Source organism: Chaetodon auriga, chromosome 21, assembly GCF_051107435.1.
Source record: "Chaetodon auriga isolate fChaAug3 chromosome 21, fChaAug3.hap1, whole genome shotgun sequence".
NCBI lineage: Eukaryota > Metazoa > Chordata > Actinopteri > Chaetodontiformes > Chaetodontidae > Chaetodon > Chaetodon auriga.
The window spans coordinates 817,399-835,000 of record NC_135094.1 but is presented as its reverse complement, the minus strand read 5'-3'; the positions used below and the strand labels follow the sequence as shown (position 1 = coordinate 835,000).

Genomic DNA, 17,602 nt, shown 5'->3' with positions numbered 1-17,602 from the left:
TGGACCAAACCTCTGAGGAGTTTTCTCAAGTTTAGACGAAAGGAGAATAACTCAACGCCGGGACTTCCTCTGCACAAAACCCCTGTTTGTCGTAGAGACCGCAGGGATGTCATGACTTCACTCTGACCTTTGACCTTCATCCATTGCTGCTCATAAGGTGAGGCTGACTCAGGGTCAGTTCACTCACATTACAGTAAAACACACCTTCACTGCCCTGTCGTGTCTGTGCAGAGCGATGTGCTTTAATTCATCCAGACCTCTGAGTCCTGATTCACTGTACAGGAAACGTCTGTCCGTCTGTCCGTCTGTCCGTCTGTCCATCTGTCTGTCCGTCTGTCCGTCTGTCTGTCTGTCTGTAGTCCGTCTGTCTGTCTGTCTGTCTGTTGTCTGTCCGTCTGTCCGTCTGTCTGTCCGTCCATCCGTCTGTCTGTCTGTCTGTCTGTCTGTCTGTCTGTTGTCTGTCCGTCCATCCGTCTGTCTGTCTGTCTGTCTGTCTGTCTGTCTGTTGTCTGTCCGTCCATCCGTCTGTCTGTCTGTCTGTCTGCTGTCTGCTGTCTGCTGTCTGTCTGTAGTCCGTCTGTCTGTCTGTCTGCTGTCTGTCTGTTGTCTGTCCGTCTGTCCGTCCGTCTGTCTGTCTGTCCGTCCATCCGTCTGTCTGTCTGTTGTCTGTCTGTCTGTCCGTCCATCCATCTGTCCGTCTGTCCATCTGTCTGTCTGTCTGTCTGCTGTCTGTCTGTTGTCTGTCCGTCTGTCTGTCTGTCTGTCTGTCTGTCTGTCCGTCTATCCATCTGTCCGTCTGTCCATCTGTCTGTCTGTCTGTCTGCTGTCTGTCTGTTGTCTGTCTGTCTGTCTGTCTGCTGTCTGTCTGTTGTCTGTCTGTTGTCTGTCCGTCTGTCTGTCTGTCTGAGCTAAATGCTAACATGCTAAGCAGGTTTAATGTTTATATTCCCATAATGCTCTTCGTCTCTGGACAGCGTGAAACATGGCCGATACTCGCTGAAAGAGCAAATAAAACTTGCCCAGGCTGACGTTTGTCCTGCGGGGACATGTCAGTGTCCTTCCTGTGGACGAGCACTGTGTCCTCCTGCACTCTCACTTCCTCCTCTGAAAGTCCAGCTGACCTGTACCAAACACCATATTACATCACCTCTATTTCTATTTTTCTGTCCACGCCCGTCCAAATGTCCAGATTTTTGGTCCTTGTCCCTTCCTGTCTGTCCTGCCTTTTTCTTTATTATCTTTCTTTATTGTTCTTTTTATTGTCTCTGCCGTGGTGTCCTTCTTTTGTCCTTTCATAGACAGTGGACACGTGGCGGGAAATTTTCTCCACCTTGTCCTTCTTTTCATCTGGCCTGTCCATTTTTCTGTCCTGCTGTTTTGGATTTTTCTCGTCCCGTCCCGCAGAGCTGTGAGCAGATCTGCTGACAGACCATAATAACCCTCAGTCGGTCCCGATGAGTCAGACAGATTAAAGCCAGCCGGAGGTGAGAGACAGCGACTCGTCCTCTGGAGGACGAATCAGCCTGGAACCTGTGGACTTTGGTTTAAAGGACAGAAAAACTGCTGTGGTTGTCCATCAGGTCATCTGCTGAGGGATTGGACGTCGCAGCGGCGGACAGACGCCATGTTAGCTTTGACAGAAGACACCGTGACTGTTGAGCTTGCTGTTGTTGTTGTTGTTGTGCTTGGAGTCAAGTTTTGGTGACCTTTGACCTCTAAATTTACACTGTCCACTAAAGCCCCATCATGTGGGACGGACCTCAGAGACGTTACGAGTGGACAGCCTGCTGATGAAGGTCATCAGTGAACAGCTCGGGCTGGTGTGCGGCGTCCATATTGGTTTTCAAGCTCTTCCATCAAGTTGGATTTATCAGAACTTTCGTCTTGTTTCGGAGTGGAGAACTCGTTACCGTGATAACAAACTAACGCTGAACAAAGAATTTTAACAATGGTGGAACATTTTGAGGAGAGTTGGTGAGAAAAAAAACTTATAAACGATGTCACTTCGCTGGGGCGCGATTTTTTCAACCTCCTCCACCGCCGCCGTGCTTGATGTCGTCAGAAACTCTCGACTCCAGTGACGGTCGCATCGTTTGAAATGGACGGATTTATCTGTGAAGGGGACGTAAATGAGCCATTACTGTAGCAACTGAGCTAACAAGTTAGCTAACATTTAGCTAGCATTTATTGAACAAACTGTTAGCATGTCAGCGGTTAGCTTGCTAGCTACAGCCGTTCACCAAGTAGTATAATTAAATTACGAAATTCTGTTTTTGTCCTGTTTTTCTTCCTATTTATTTGGTCTTTTTGTCTTCTTTGCTCATGTCCTCGGCCTTCTTCTTTTTTCTCTTCTTCTTCTTCTTCTTCCTCCTCTTCTCATCAGTATTATTGTTTTGTCTACCAAGATTGTTTGTTCTTAACTTTTTTTTCTAAGATTGTTTCTGCTTCTTCTTCTTCTTCTTTGTCTGTCAGGCATTTGTTGCTGACCTCAAAGCAGAGATGTCAGTCAGGAAACAGGAAGTGGAGCACTGGTCATCTGACCAATCAGCAGCAGTGTGTCAGGATGACCTCACAGCCTGACGGTCGAGGTCAGAGGAAGCGCCTGCAGAGGAAACGACTTCAGAAAACACAAAACTGCACAACTTTGTGGCGTTTGTCCAACATGTCGGTGTTCTTTTCAGTGAGAGGTAAAAATGAAAGCGTCTCACAGAGTGCAGGACTTCATCAGTTTGTTTCCACCTGCCGCTTTCTGTCTGAAGGAAAATACCCAGGAAAGCAGATTAACTCTCCGTCAGACACGTCTGGATGTTGTCTGCAGGCTTCCAGTCTGTCGTCCAGCAGCCAATCAGAGTGGACGACGTGAACAATGTGAGCGGACTGAAGCGCTCCAGCAGGTCCATCACACACGGTCTGAAACTGCAAAGACACAAATAAAGAGGCACAAACTGATCCCTGATCTGTAAACCGTCCGTCTCAGTGAACACGTGAGCTTTGCCTCTGAGGCGGACTGAAAACTGATCTCAGGACGGTGATGTTCTGTCCGCGTTACTTCTGTTTGACCGTTTCATGACGTCTTCGGCCTCTCTGTCCACGTTAGTGCTGTGTTACGTTCTGGAGTACAAGAATGAAGTAACATCAAATGGAATGAAGTGTGTACAGGATCTGGGTTCGTGTACATTTACTCGTGTGCAGTTTTCTGTCGTTTTCGGTTGATTTTGGGCAGAAAACGAAGCTGCTGCGTTTCACCGCAGAGGACAGCGTCCCACACTGAGCGCCACCTGAAGCGCAGTCAGGAAACGTCCCCTCAGCTGTCACTCACTCACCTGAAGTGAATTACCTGGAGTGAAAGTTTGCAGAACTGGTGAAAAGTTCCCAGTGAGCTGTGCAGACTGGTGAGCCAGTAAACCAGCTGCAGACCATCGTCCATGTCAGTGTCGACCAGTAACGAGTGTCAAAGCAGCTGAGCTGCAGTTTGTTTGGGTCGAGGTCACCGGCACACACACACTTCCCTGTTCTGATGATGGTGTGTGTGTGTGTGTGTGTGTGTGTGTGTGCGTGTGTGTGTGTGTGTGTGTGTGTGTGTGTGTGTGCGTGTGTGTGTGTGTGTGATTTGGACATTTTGTTGATTCTTCTTTACTGCTTTTCATTTAAATTTGAAATATTTTACTCAAAGTTACTTTTTACCTAACAAACGACCTATGGTAACCTTTAGATATGATAGTACTAATACTACTAATGTACACAGCAGATTACACGTTAACAAAGTACAACATTAAGATACTCTGTGATGCAAACAGAATACTGCAGTATTCTATCTTAATCAAATACTTTGAAATGAGCACTTCTGCTTTTGACACTTGAAGTATATTTTGCTGATAATACTTGTGTACTTCTTGTACTACATTTTGAATTCAGGGCTTTACGTGTATTGGAGTATTTTTAGACTGTGGTATTTCTACTCTTACCTCAGTAAAGGGTCTGATTACTTCCTGCAGTACTCTGAGTGACTACAATAACACACAATATACACAGAGGGAGTACATGGATAATAAATACACTGTCAGCATAAAATGAAAATACTCATGTAAAGGTATGTCAAAACTATTTAAGTGTGTGTGTGCGTGTGTGTGTGTGTGCGTGCGTGTGTGTAAAAAGAGGAAGCAGTGTGTGTATATAAAGTGATGCTGAAGCTAAACTGATCATCAGACTCGACAGACGAACTTCTCTCCTCCATCTGAGCGGTGAGACACACACACACACACACACACACACACACACACACACACTCATTGTTTGAAACAGATTAACGTGTTATTTTGTTTTCTGATGACATTTTGCATGTTTTCGGTTCGATACATCACAAACTGATTCCTGAAAACAAGTAAAAATAAAATCACATCGGGACATTTTCTTGGTACAAAGGTGTTAAAAGTGCAGCTGCGTCTCACAGACGGCTCACTTGAACGTTCTCCTAAAGGTGGACATGTTGTCTTCTTCTTCTTCTTCTTCTTCTTCTTCTTCTTCTCTTGTTAATCTCGCTTCATGCTGGAAACGTCTCCTGTCTGTTTTCATGAACTACAGCATTTCTGAGCATTTCTTACAATGACTTCTTCTATTTTTCCGTAGTTTCGTTTCAAATATTCAGGAAAACTTCCCCGTTTGGTCGTTTTCGTTAGTGCTTGTCGTCGTCGAATCTTTCAGTCCTGCTTTATCTGTTTTTATTTTATGGATCGTATTTTCTCTTTTTTCATGGACTCGTATGTCGATCGGACGTCTCTGAGAGTTTTATACGCAGTTTTCATTGTTTCATTTTTTTTTCTGTCTCTGTCTTCTGTCCAGTGACCTCAGTGTGACCTCCGACTTGTCCACCATCATGTCTCGTCCTGTCAACGAATCAGACTACAGGGGGCGCCACAGTGAACCAGTAGTGTATCCCCGAACACCAAATCATCAGTTTCCTTTTTCAGAGCCTCGTCGATGACTCTTTGGTTTTTAATCTATTTGTTGTATGAATTTCTGATCATCTTTAGGTGCCGACCTCCAACCTTTTGAGCGATGACAACGATTTTCTGCCATTTGAGTCTTTTGATGACACGGGCACGCCCAGAGGATACGCACCTGTGGGCGGTAAGGTTACCTTTAAATGTACCTGTCTGTGTCCAGAAATCAGATCAATGAGTCACGTCACGGTGTCCTCTCCGGCCTCTCAGCGCCTCTCCAGGTGCAGAACGTCGACATGTGTCAGCAGCTGAACAAACCAAACCACTACACCACCGCCTACGACATCCAGAACCTGGTGGTCCGCCGGGGTCAGGAGTTCGTCCTGCGCGTCACCTTCAGCCGCCCGCTGACCCCCGAGGACGACTTCCAGGTCGAGTTCCTGATTGGTGAGTTTGAATTCTGATTGGCTCGTCGCTGGCGTGTTGGAATCAGGTCTCTCTCTGATTGGGCTCTGCGTGGTCGAGCTTGACACTGACTTCCTGTCGGTTTCCTGGATTGAAGCCTGGTTGTGATTGGAGGATTTCAATCAGATCTTCTGAAGCAGATCTCATCACTTTTAAAGGATTTATTTCACCTTTTGTGGAAAGACGCTGGTCAGGATCAGGATCAGGTTCAGGATCAGGTTCAGGATCAGGATCAGGATCAGGATCAGGATCAGGATTAGCCTCATCAGCCGTTCCCATAGTCAAGATGAATATCCTGTAATTAATGATCTCGTCTTCTTCTCACTCCATTTGGTCTCATTTTCCTCACATTGGCCCAGTAAAATGAGCAGCTTCGTCTGATTCGTTGACTCATACGGGGGGCGTGGTTTCTGTTATGGAGCGCGCTCAGTGGGCTCAGCCCAACCCACCTGAGACTGACAGTAAAAGCTCCCTCGTTAACCAATTAGCTGATGAAAAGGCCTCCGTTAAGTCACCTGCCGAACAATTAGACGACTGTCAGTTCATTAGGCAGCCTCACATTCATTTGGCTGGTTAATTAGTACACACACTCCCCATGGCTCTGTCATTAGGAAACACACACACAGAGCTGCTGTGTGACAGATGTTTGTCTTTGGCCTCAGCTCAACCAAATGAAAAACATCACCTCAAATACTACAAATACAACGTTTCACTTTAAATCACACCGCACCTCAAAATCTGTGTTTTTATGAACTAACCTTTTGTTTCCAATAAACAGGGAATGCAGTCGTCTGCAATTACAGGCAGTACAGGAATCTTTGTTAGTTTCCTCACCTCCTCTCCTTGTCTCTTCTCCTCCTCCTCCTCCTCCTCCTCCTCCCCCCCCCCCCTTCCTCCTCCAGGTTCCAACCCTTCACCCAATAAGGGCTCTTTGGTGACGGTGACCTTCAACTCTCGCCGTGGCGGTCCGTGGTCGGGCCGGATAATGGAGAATCAGGGTCAATCAGTCACACTGGGCATCACGCCGACACCCGACGCCATCGTGGGGAAGTTTCGTACCTACGTGGCCATCGTGACGGGCGGGGGCATGCAGCGAACCAGTCGGGACACCAGCACCGACCTGTACCTGCTGTTCAACGCCTGGTGTCCAGGTGCCAACTCCTCTTCTGACCTCGTGCTGCCTCCTAGTGGTTGAGAGAATTATCGTTGGACTTCAGAGGAAGGTGTTTCCATCCTGTCAGCTGAGAGAAGAAGCCTTTTAGGGTTTTTCAAAGGGTTTGAAAAGTGAAATGAAGACTCTCATTTTGTAATCATGTACATATAGTTGATTTTGTTTTGTATCCTTTTTTATTCTGTATTTGTTCTTTTTCTTCTTCTCTGTTTTTATTCTCACTGTCTGAAACACCAGAATCAGTGGTAGCAGCAGCTTTGGCCATCATCCCCCCCCCCCCCCCCCCCCCAAATAGCCCCTCGGTTCGACCTCGCTGCCGTCTGATTGTTCCAGAGAATGTGATTGGTTGAGAGCTTTGGCTTCATGGGTTGTGATGAGCGCCGGTGAGGCTCTGACCGTCCGAGTGTCTCTCTCGTCTTTGCAGACGACCCTGTGTTTATTGCTGATGAAGCTGAACGGAGGGAGTACGTCCTGAACGACACAGGTGTGATCTTTCAGGGGTCTGTTGGATCTGTGACAACCCGCCACTGGATGTTTGGACAGGTACACAAAAATGCGTCAATCCGCACACGTCATGACAGATCACTGAGGCTGAACTTAAAGTCGATGTTTTGTCTCCCTGCAGTTTGAACGTGGGGTTTTAGACGCCTGCATCTACATCCTGGATGCATCCCGGATGCCAATCTACAACAGAGGCAACATCATCAAACTGATCAGGAAAGGATCTGCCATGGTGAGGACGAGCTAATTCACCGTCTTGACTTTTCAACACATTAGTCGTATTGATGAATTCCCATATCCGTGCAGGGCTTGTCAGTCACATGACACTGTGGCTACTTGGTCAGTACTCTCACAATTAAAGAAAGAAATGCTGCTGTCATTATTCTTACCCAAAATGCACTTTTTCAGCATGTGGCAAATACCAAAAGATGCTTTCAGTCAAAGCCAGAGCAGAAAAAATTCACATCGTTAGCAAAGCTAGCTTGGTCCAGCACTTTGGCACAGAGTGAAATATCTCAACAGCTATTGGGTGGAAGATTGTAAGAATGCTAATTTTGCCAGATCTGAGCATGTTGCACAAACAAGGTAAACAACGACATGTTTCTTTACTAAGCGTGTGCATTTTACCATGCTGATTTATGTATGTTAGCATGGTAACATGCTAAACAATAAACCATACACAAACATGCACAATGATGACGAAAGATTTTTTATTCGTGTTTTCTGTTATCAGGCTGTCACAATAAGAGAAACCCATGTGCTAAAGGTGTCCTAAATGTTTGCATGTTGACACGTTATCTGGTGTCAGTGTTCTAACTTGTTCTCCTGCTATCAACATGGTAATGTCCAATTTTTAACCTGCATGTTAACATGCTAACTGTAAGCATGTTCCTGAAATATGCTAACATTAGCTCGAGGCACAGCCGAGCAGTGCTGCATGTGTGACTGAGCTGTCATATCATGTGTGATGATTTACTGAATCTTACAACCCTGAATGATGAAGAGTACAGAAAAGCAGAAAACACACCGTGTTTTTCTCTTGTGAATAACTGGAAACCTGTTCCACAAAAAATATTAAAATAAAAACATCTGAGAAGGAAGAACCATGTGTGCCAGCCTCAGAAGATCACTGACCTTTGACCTCCCTCCTCCCTCAGCTCAACTCTCAGGACGATAACGGCGTGTTGGTTGGGAACTGGAGCGACGACTACTCCATGGGCACGCCGCCGACATCTTGGACAGGCAGTGTCAAGATCCTGCTGCAGTACGCCAACACCGGAGTCCCCGTCTGTTTCGCCCAGTGCTGGGTGTTCGCTGGAGTCTTCAACACCTGTAAGATGTGCTCTGTTACCATGCTGCGCCTTTAAAATGCTGCTGTCAGATAACTGATGAACAGGTCTACCAGGCTCACGGCCAGGGGTGGTTTTACAACCACAAACAGACTCAAAAATCCTCAAAGTGTTGCAAAAATGACCACAAAGATTCTCAGAACAACTACAAAGAGACTGCTCCCAAGTTTGTTTCCCTGGACCGAATAGTAGAATAAGGATTCAAAAGTAGAGGAGGTAATCTCAAACACTATTTGAGTAAATGTACTTAATTACTTTCCTCCTGTAATTTTGAGCCATGAGCGTGTCATTGGGAGGAAGTGATCTACCTGAGTATGAAATATTTGATGTCAGGTGCACTCAAACGTTTCATTTCCTGCAGTCTTGCGCTGCCTCGGCGTCCCGGCGAGGGTCATCACCAACTTCAGCTCAGCTCACGACAACACGGGCAACCTGAAGACCGACCTCATTTTCAAGACTGACGGCACGCCGGACAAACGCAACACCCGGGACTCCATCTGGTTGGTCCAAATGCCTTTCCGTCATGTCTATTGCTAGGAGACACTGGACCGGAAACTAGGCCATTAGGAGAGGCCAAGCGAGGCTGGTAGAACCAGGCTACAAGGATTTTCTTTGCTTTTTTTTAGTTATGAGTTAGATTTTTTATTTACTTCTTCAAGAAATTGTGGAGTTTGATGATTTATATCATAAGCTAGCAAGTCATTCTGTTTAGCGTTAGCTCCAAACAGCTTTCACATCCAGACTGCAGAGGTCTTTTTGTTCGACCAAAAACTTATTTCTAATGACCAAAAAGTACATTACATAAATTCACTTTTTATGGCGCATACATATGGCTTTAGCTAAACCCCACGATGGACCAAGAAAAAAATACCTTAAGTTAATTAGTCCTGCTAAAAGCTAACTAACCTAGCTTAGCAAATAGCAAGAACTGCAGTCTAAGCCTCTGAATCCAGGGGAACTTAATGTGGTCATGCTACCTTAAAATCACAGAATTAAATGTACCAAACTCTAGATTCACTTATCAGACTTGTCCTTTCGAGGGAAACGACAAGTGAGCTGAAAGTCTTTGAGGAAAAAGCATCAATGCCACAGTGAGGAGGATAAACTTAATATTATCTTCCCTTAATCTTAAACCTTAACCTGTAATAATGCACAGTCATTTTTCTTGATAATAGTTTTATCAGTCTGAATACGCAAAGTAACGAGAACTTTCTAAAGGAATGTTGTGGGGCAAAAAACCTTTATGATATATTATGAATATGTATTAATATATATCACATCACAGTTATCACCAAACAATATTAGTACAATATTTTCCTCTGAAATGAGTACAAGTATAAAACTGAGTAAATGTACTCACTGGGAGTTACTTTCTACCCCTGGAGGGATCATGTTCACCAGGTGCAGCGTCTGGCTTTTCTGAGTGTTACTCAGAAAATCCAAATTAAAGTATTACCACTTATCTAACACATGGTTTGGCTACCTGAACAGGTGTACCGAACGCTGTAGTAACTGTACTTGCTGTCTTTCTGTAGGAACTACCACTGCTGGAACGAGGTGTGCATTGCGCGTCATGACCTGCCGCCCCGCCTTGGAGGATGGCAGGTGGTGGACGCCACGCCCCAGGAGACCAGCGATGGTAGGACTGAAGAAGGAGCAGACAGATGGACAGATCAATAGACAGGTGCACGATAAACGGGACTCTGTTTGCGTTACAGGACATTTTCGCTGTGGTCCAGCCTCAGTCGCCGCCATCAAGGAAGGCCTGCTCTGCCACCCGTTTGACTGTGGATTTGTCTTCGCTGAGGTTCGTTTCAACGTTTTTTACAGGACAGACGGTGGTGGACAGACTCTTCTGATAATCCACATTTATATAAGAAGCAATACCACCGTGTAGAAACACTCTGTTGGACGGAAAAGTCCTGCCTTTAAGATGTTACTTCACAGTGTTTCGTTCTGTCCAGGTCAACAGCGACGTGGTCTTCTACAAGCGGGACCGCTACGGAACTATGAGTCCATTCAAGGTGGAAAAGGCTTATGTTGGACAAATTGTTTACACCAAGGCTGTGGGCAGCACAGCGCCTATGGACATCACACACACCTACAAGTACCCTGAAGGTACACACACACACACAAAGACAAACACTAATGAAACACATAACGTGGTAAAGACTTTATGAGCTTGAGGGAGTTACGAGAAGTTAGACCTTTCGGAGCTGAACTGGTTTCTGTGTGCAGGCAGCAGCGAGGACAACAGGACGATGGCTCGGGCGGAGGAATACGGCTGTCAGCGGGATCACTCCGAGCTGTCCGACGCAACGCTGACTGTCACCGTCAGCGCTGAGCCGGTAACACATCTGTCTTCCAGTACTTACCAGTGGTAGAATATAACTAAGTACATGCACACATACTGTGTTTTGTGGCCTGAGTGGACAGCTGGACTCGATAACATACACCTGTTCTATCAGACAAGCGTGAGACAGACGGGCGTAACCTGCTGTTTGACCTCCACAACACTCCCAACACTTCTTCATCCATCAGCTCAACCATCTCCCGTCCCTCCGTCCAGGTCTATCTGGGTCAGGAGGTGAACCTGGCAGTGGATTTCCAGAACCACAGCGAACTCACCACAACCGTCCACGCTCACCTGGCCGGGTCCGTCGTCTTCTACACCGGTGTCACAGCCAATCAATTCAAAGATCTGGACTTCACTGCCACCGTGCCGGCCTATCAGAGTGAGCAACATCAGAGGGAAAGTCCCGTGTGTTAGTGCTTGTAGAAATAACTCTGTTACGATTACAATGTGTGTGTGTGTGTGTGTGTGTGTGCGCACGTGTGTGTGTGTGCACGTGTGTGTGTGTGTGTGCGTGTGCGTGTGCGTGTAGCGGAGCGTGTGTTGCTGAAGGTCACAGCTCAGGAGTACCTGCCTCACCTGGGCTCTCAGCTCTGCCTGCACTTTGTTGTGACTGGACAGGCTGACGACCAATCACTGACCGCAATCAAGGTGGTCGACCTGCAGACCCCAGGACTCACCATGACGGTAAAACACACACACACACACACACACACACACACACACATTGACCCTGTGTAGTACAGTAGACAGTAGAGCACACCGTGCAGCTGCATACTTATAATGAACTGGTGTTCTTCTTCTGCTTCTTTTTCTTCTTCTGTATTTGTAGGTGAGCGGTGAGCCTCGAGTGCATCAGGAGATGTTTGTGACCGTTTCCTTCACCAACCCCTTCAACTTTGATCTGGAGAACGTCCGTCTGGCCATGGAGGGACCTGGACTCATGGAGCACAAGACCCATGAATACAGGTGCACTCACCTGTGGTGACATCTCGACTGTCATGTTATCTTGTTGGTCTGTGAACTGCATATTTAAGTCTTCCTCTGCATGTTCCAGCGTCATTAATCCTCATGCTTCGATCTCCTGGAAGGAGTCGTTCTTCCCTCGGCTGGAAGGACACCGATGCCTCGTTGCAGTGTTGGACTGCAGCAACCTCCATCAGGTAAGAAGCATTTGACTGAATTTATCATGAAGTTTGGTTCAGACATTCGTTGACTCTGGCGATCCTTCCTGGACGATTACACAAAGCATAGAAATGCATACAGATAGCTTGCTAATGGATGAACGCTCTTGCTAACATGCTCAACATTACACAATCATATCCCACATTTTAGATGCTAAGAACAGCCTAGTTTGCTACATGTTACTTGTTAAACATCAACACACAAATATATTTTAATATTTAACATGAACATTAATCTGCCAGCTGTGGGCAATGCTACTGTAATATGCTAAAGTTAGCATCCAGCATCAAAGCACAGCTACTAAACCAACAACAACAAAATTTCAAGTAGAAATGTTAAGAAATAGGAATGTTAATGTGCTAACAAGCTTGACATTACTTGATTACATCACATCATTTTTTGTTAATTAACAATTAAAAAATGCACATGGATGTGCGCTAATGTTAGCATTCACTGCAAAGCACAGCATAGTCTGCTAAGTGTTATATGGTAAACATTAGCATGTCTATATTTGCTAATATTTAAACTAACTAAGTATTCCACTGTTAGCACAAATGCTAAATTTAGCATTTAGTGCAATGCAGACCTACTAAACCTAACATTAGCAAAAGACACAATGTGCTAAAAATATGCTCCCACCTAAACACTAGCAAAACTTGCAAACACTAGACTTAATAGACTTAAAGCTACATATTAACATCCCAAAACTGTTGAGTGTGTACAAACACAAAAATACTCTAACACACATGTTTACATGCAGCACACAGCCCAGTCTGCACAGTGTTCCCTGTGAAACATTAGCATTCCAATATTTTCTAACATTTAACATGCATATGCTAACATGCTAACTGTAGTCATGCTAGTGTAATATGCTGAATTTAGCATCGAGCTCGAAGCACAGATGAACCAGCTAAACTCAACTGAGCTGGTTTCAGCACACCCATTGATGCCCTGATGTGTTTTTACAGGTGTTTGGAATCGCTGAAGTCATCATCACAGCCTGAGATGATTGGTTCACAGAGATGTGACCCCGCCCCTTACCATTTCCGCATGTTTCTACCAATCACAGAGTGGGCGGACTCGATAAACCTCATAAATAACTTCTCTGATGATTTGTTTTCTTCCCTAATTTCATTTACACAAATGTAGGAAATTCCCAGGCGCCACAGATGAGGGAGGTTTGGGCAACGCTTTAAAATGAGCGCCGACAGTTTGGCTACAGTGAGGGAGCTCAGGGTTAAAGGTTAAAGGTCACAGCGCCCTACAGTAAATGATAGAGGCCTGCTGGAGTGAGAACTTGTCGAGTCAGCAGACGCTTTCTGATCGCCTGTATTTCAGAAATTTGGAGGATTTTTCTAATTGACACACTGAGTCCAGTACAAACATAGAAAATCCATATCTGAGATTCATAAAGTCACCATGAAAACACATACTGACCTAAAAGAGCACACAGGAAGTATGAATAACAAAGAAACCAGAAGTAAACGGACACCAAAGACATTCAGTCATACATGAATATGTGATTGGAACACGGGACGTCCACACACTTTTGGACACACACTGTACGACTGAAACGAGGCTAAAACCTTAAAAAAAAAACAGTTCAACAGTTTTTTATTTTCCAGTTTTGTTCAAACTCGAATCAAAAAGTCACAGCTACACTTCATCAAACCGCCTCCACCTTCATCCACCCGTTTAATCAGGAAATGAGAGTAAAGGAAGAGGAAAGCAGAAAGCAGTGAGTTGGACACGCAGCTCCTCCATCGTGGACGTCCAATCTGTTTCAGCTGGACTTTTCTTTTCTGTCCCTTGTTGGACAAAAACAGACATGATTTTAATCTTCGTCTTTGTGCCTTTAACTCCTTTATTAATGCTGGGCCTTATTACTAACAATAAAAGCATGTTCAAAACCACTCAAGGTGTCCCAGACCAGTATTTTCATCATCATCATCATCATCATCATCATCAGGTTTATGATTGACGTCACTCATCCAACGCAGCACAGTCCTCTAAACGTCTTATTTTAATTCTTAAAGATGTTTTGGATGAGAGTTACAGGCGTGGAAGAAGCACTCAGACCCTCTGCTGAAGTAAAAGTAGATTCTCGTGATGAAGAGCGGCTCCGTTCACTGTGGTCTTATCAGAAAATTAACAATGACAAACAATCAGTACTAGTATCATACTGCATCATACCATCTGTTTCTTCTGGAGGTATGAAGCAGCAGAAAGTGGAGATACTCAAGTACAAGTGCCCTTACAGTGTACTGGAGTCCAGCTCCTGAGTCAATGTACTCAGTTACTTGTATTTTGTGTACTTGGTTACTTCGCCGGCTGTGCTTCATTCCTTCAGAGCTGCTGTCAGTGATCAACATGCAGCTACAGACAGAGCTGCTCCCCACGCAAACACTCTGACCTTTGACCTGTGAGGCTGTTATATAAGCTGCGGTGGAGCTGCGTGGTGCAGTTAAACAGTGTGTCTGCTAGAGGGCGCCAGCAGCCTTTTCTCCGCTCTGATTGGCTGCAGGGTTCAGACTGCAGAGCAGCAGCAGCTCTCTCTGCTTCCACCAAACTGTCCACGCTTCATCCAGCAGGTCACCTGTTCCGTCGTTCTGGGCACGTTCTCCTCATTTCAAGCTCCTGCAAGTTTAACTTTGGCTTCCCGGATCAAAGACTTTCAGGAGAGCTGTTAACATTGTGTGCATTGCATTATTTCTCTTACAGTAACCTGAACCCAGTTATTCTTAGCAGATTTAAATCAGGTGAATAAATGAAGGCAATCAACGTAGAAAATGAAATTTAGTTACAACAGAACCCAATTAAAATCACCAATAAACAGAACTGAAACCGAACTAAGAAAAAAACTGCACTTCTGATATTTAAAATAATAAATAAAAATAAAAATACTTTGAAATCAAATGCTTTTCTAGTTTCTCTTGAGTGAATTTCATGTTTAATACTTTGTGGTTTATTGTTCCCGGAGGAAAGATTTTTAGAACGTTTTAAAAATGTAATTATACAATACGTATCATTTCTGTCTATAGATCAGAAAAAGTTTAGTGAAATACATTTTTCAACCTGTGAATATTTAATATTTTCAGTGATTAAATTGACTTTCAATAGTTACTTTACATGTAAACAAACACCGAGCTCCTCTGTGATAATATTCTGATGATTATGTCCAGAGATCAGCAGGTTTTACAGGCACGTGTCGTTTTCTTTGTTAAACTGACAGAATGAGAAGTCAGACTTTTAGCTGAGTTTGTGCTCATGAAGGAAACCGTGGACGTGAAGTGAGGACGGTTTAAAATGAATGCAGAGAAAAACCAACCAAAACCAACCTGGACTCAAATGTAAAATCCAAAAAAAAAAAAAAAAAAACATTAAAGAAGAAGAAAACACACCTGCTGACCTGTGCACCTTTAAAAAACATCAGTCAGAGGTCAGAGGTCACAGTCACCTGAAGGTCTTCATGCAACTCTGTGTGTGTGTGTGTGTGTGTGTGTGTGTGTGTGTGTGTGTGTGTGTGTGTGTGTTGACACTCCCATCCCCCATCCCCAACAGCAACAGTCATCGTCATGGATCTAATTCATCAGCATCACAAAACTGGTCTGTCCAAATACCACATCAGCCTAGCCTGACACACACACACACACACACACACACACACACACACACACACAGAACATCTACATTCAGCCTGTTTTCACGTGTTCACTGCATCCAAAGTCATCACATCTTCATAGTAACACAGCGCACCGAGTTGGACATGAGAAGCGTGGGACAGTGATGGACTTCAGCTGTCAACAGGAGCCAAAGTGGACCGAACCGTGAAGACTTCTGGTGGACTGAGGACGCTCGCTGTCCCACAGCTGTTCAGTCTCATCTGCAGGAAAACTGTCACATGTGACAACTGAGCCAACAAAGAGACGGTCGGCCAAACGAACGCATGCTGCGTCCCCAAAACGCTCAAATACGAACCAATTTGACTCCCAGAACAAAAGAAAGCAGCAGCTCATCGTTCAAAGACCTCAGCTCAGGTTCAGTCAGTCCGTCCTGACGGTGGCGCTACAGAGACCGTCATTCTTCTGCTGTGGCTATGCATCAGTGTGACGCCTGTGATCCAGACTTTACCTGCAGCTCACTGCCATCACTGTCTAAGTCTGTGCACTGCATTTCCCATGTTCCCCTGCACACGGACACAGGTGTGCTCTGTCATTTCACAGTCTGGGATTCACCTTCCTCAAACTTTAACTCAGCTTTAAGATGAAGTACTTGCTCTGGACTGACTGTCACGTTCTTGTCATTTATCAGTTTCCAACTTGGAAAAAGCATTTGTGACTGTGAGAGTCACTTTTTTACTTGTATATCTAACCTGAGTGGATGAATGTCAGCCAAAGTCCAACCTTCAAGTTAGTGGTTCCCAACCAGGGAAGACACTGCGAAGGAAGAAAGTCGCTCCTTTGTTGGACTCGGACTGTCAGTTTGGTACGTAAACTGTTTCACAAGCTTCATTTTCAGGGGTTGGGAACCAATGATTCAAGGCAAATAACTGTAAATGTGATGTATACGTACTGTTATCACTTCACAGTCTGTTCTAAACCCCACAAGACCCACTGTGCTCTCAGACAGCTAGCTTCTGCAAGTTGTCATGAATGTCCTTCCAGCCTTCACCTGTCCCAGGTGACAGCAGCCTGTCATGATGGAGTTACTATAACCACAGTTAACTGAGACTCACTTCCTCAGAGAGCAACGAAAGGTCGACGGCCCACATCGGCCAAAGTCATCGTTCAAGACAGCTGAACCCAAAAAACAGTCACACAGCGGGAATTCTCCACCTGCCATCCCATGTGACGTGTGCAGTCATCTTAATGTGTGAAACTACAAAAATGGCAGACCAGGCACCACTTCCTGCTTCCTCTCTGACTGTCATTGTCGTTGAGCAATGTCCTTTGCAGCGCGTCTCCACCCCACAGAGGCCAGAAAACACCTCCATTATACCTATAAGATGCACAGATTGCAGCTTTAAGGTGTTTCAGCTCTGCAGTGTTAAAGTGGAAAATGTTTGTCGGAGCAAAGCGACTGTGGCCTGAACTTTAGTCTTCACCCCGTCAGCTGCAGTCAGCCTGCGTGCTGCACACTCAGAGTGGCAGAGCGGGGCAGGCCTCAGGCTGCAAGGCAAACAACTGTTACCTACAAATCATCCGTCACTATTGGAAACCGGTTTTTCACCCCCTCCTCGCTCGCTCCTCCTCCTCCTCCTCCTCCTCCTCCCCCCACACCACCATCCTCACCCCTCTGCCGCTGCAGCTCTGACCTCAGCACATGTCTGAGCTGCAGCTTCAAACACGGTCAGTGCCGCTGGAGCTGAACGCCGGCCGGAGCGAGCGCAGACGGACACGAACGCGGCCGGCGTGTGAAGCTGGCTGCCGAACAGAATGTGCTTCATCCCCCCACACTGCCGACAGGTGCTGGCTTCATGTGACTGCCTGCCTGCCTGTCCGGACAGCGCTCCAATGAGGAGAGAGGAGGAGGAGGAGGAGGAGGAGGAGGAGGAGGAGGAGGAAGAGGAAGACTGTGTAAAGTTTCATCAACAACAACTGTGTCAACTCATAGTGGCCTCCAGCTCAGATCTCCTTTC

The 17,602-nt window shown here is 45.6% G+C and overlaps 1 protein-coding gene across 2 annotated transcripts in view; it reads left to right on the top strand.

Annotated features, from left to right (window-relative positions):
* Window positions 1–13,876, top strand: part of LOC143339620 (coagulation factor XIII A chain-like) — a 14,579-nt gene extending 703 nt beyond the window's left edge. The window contains exons 2-19 of one of the 2 annotated variants that reach the window (XM_076760944.1): window positions 2,473–4,241; window positions 4,840–4,924; window positions 5,031–5,127; window positions 5,211–5,387; window positions 6,308–6,556; window positions 7,001–7,119; window positions 7,202–7,309; window positions 8,235–8,409; window positions 8,788–8,926; window positions 9,962–10,065; window positions 10,145–10,233; window positions 10,391–10,544; window positions 10,665–10,774; window positions 10,996–11,161; window positions 11,312–11,466; window positions 11,612–11,748; window positions 11,837–11,942; window positions 12,933–13,876. In XM_076760944.1, coding sequence (XP_076617059.1) covers window positions 4,874–4,924; window positions 5,031–5,127; window positions 5,211–5,387; window positions 6,308–6,556; window positions 7,001–7,119; window positions 7,202–7,309; window positions 8,235–8,409; window positions 8,788–8,926; window positions 9,962–10,065; window positions 10,145–10,233; window positions 10,391–10,544; window positions 10,665–10,774; window positions 10,996–11,161; window positions 11,312–11,466; window positions 11,612–11,748; window positions 11,837–11,942; window positions 12,933–12,968 — 2,172 coding nt within the window. In that variant the 5' untranslated portion in view covers window positions 2,473–4,241; window positions 4,840–4,873 and the 3' untranslated portion in view covers window positions 12,969–13,876. Of the gene's footprint in view, window positions 1–2,472; window positions 4,242–4,596; window positions 4,925–5,030; window positions 5,128–5,210; window positions 5,388–6,307; window positions 6,557–7,000; window positions 7,120–7,201; window positions 7,310–8,234; window positions 8,410–8,787; window positions 8,927–9,961; window positions 10,066–10,144; window positions 10,234–10,390; window positions 10,545–10,664; window positions 10,775–10,995; window positions 11,162–11,311; window positions 11,467–11,611; window positions 11,749–11,836; window positions 11,943–12,932 lie in introns of those variants that run through there. The other variant, XM_076760945.1, reaches the window with a different exon arrangement.
* Window positions 13,877–17,602: the final 3,726 nt, after the last annotated feature.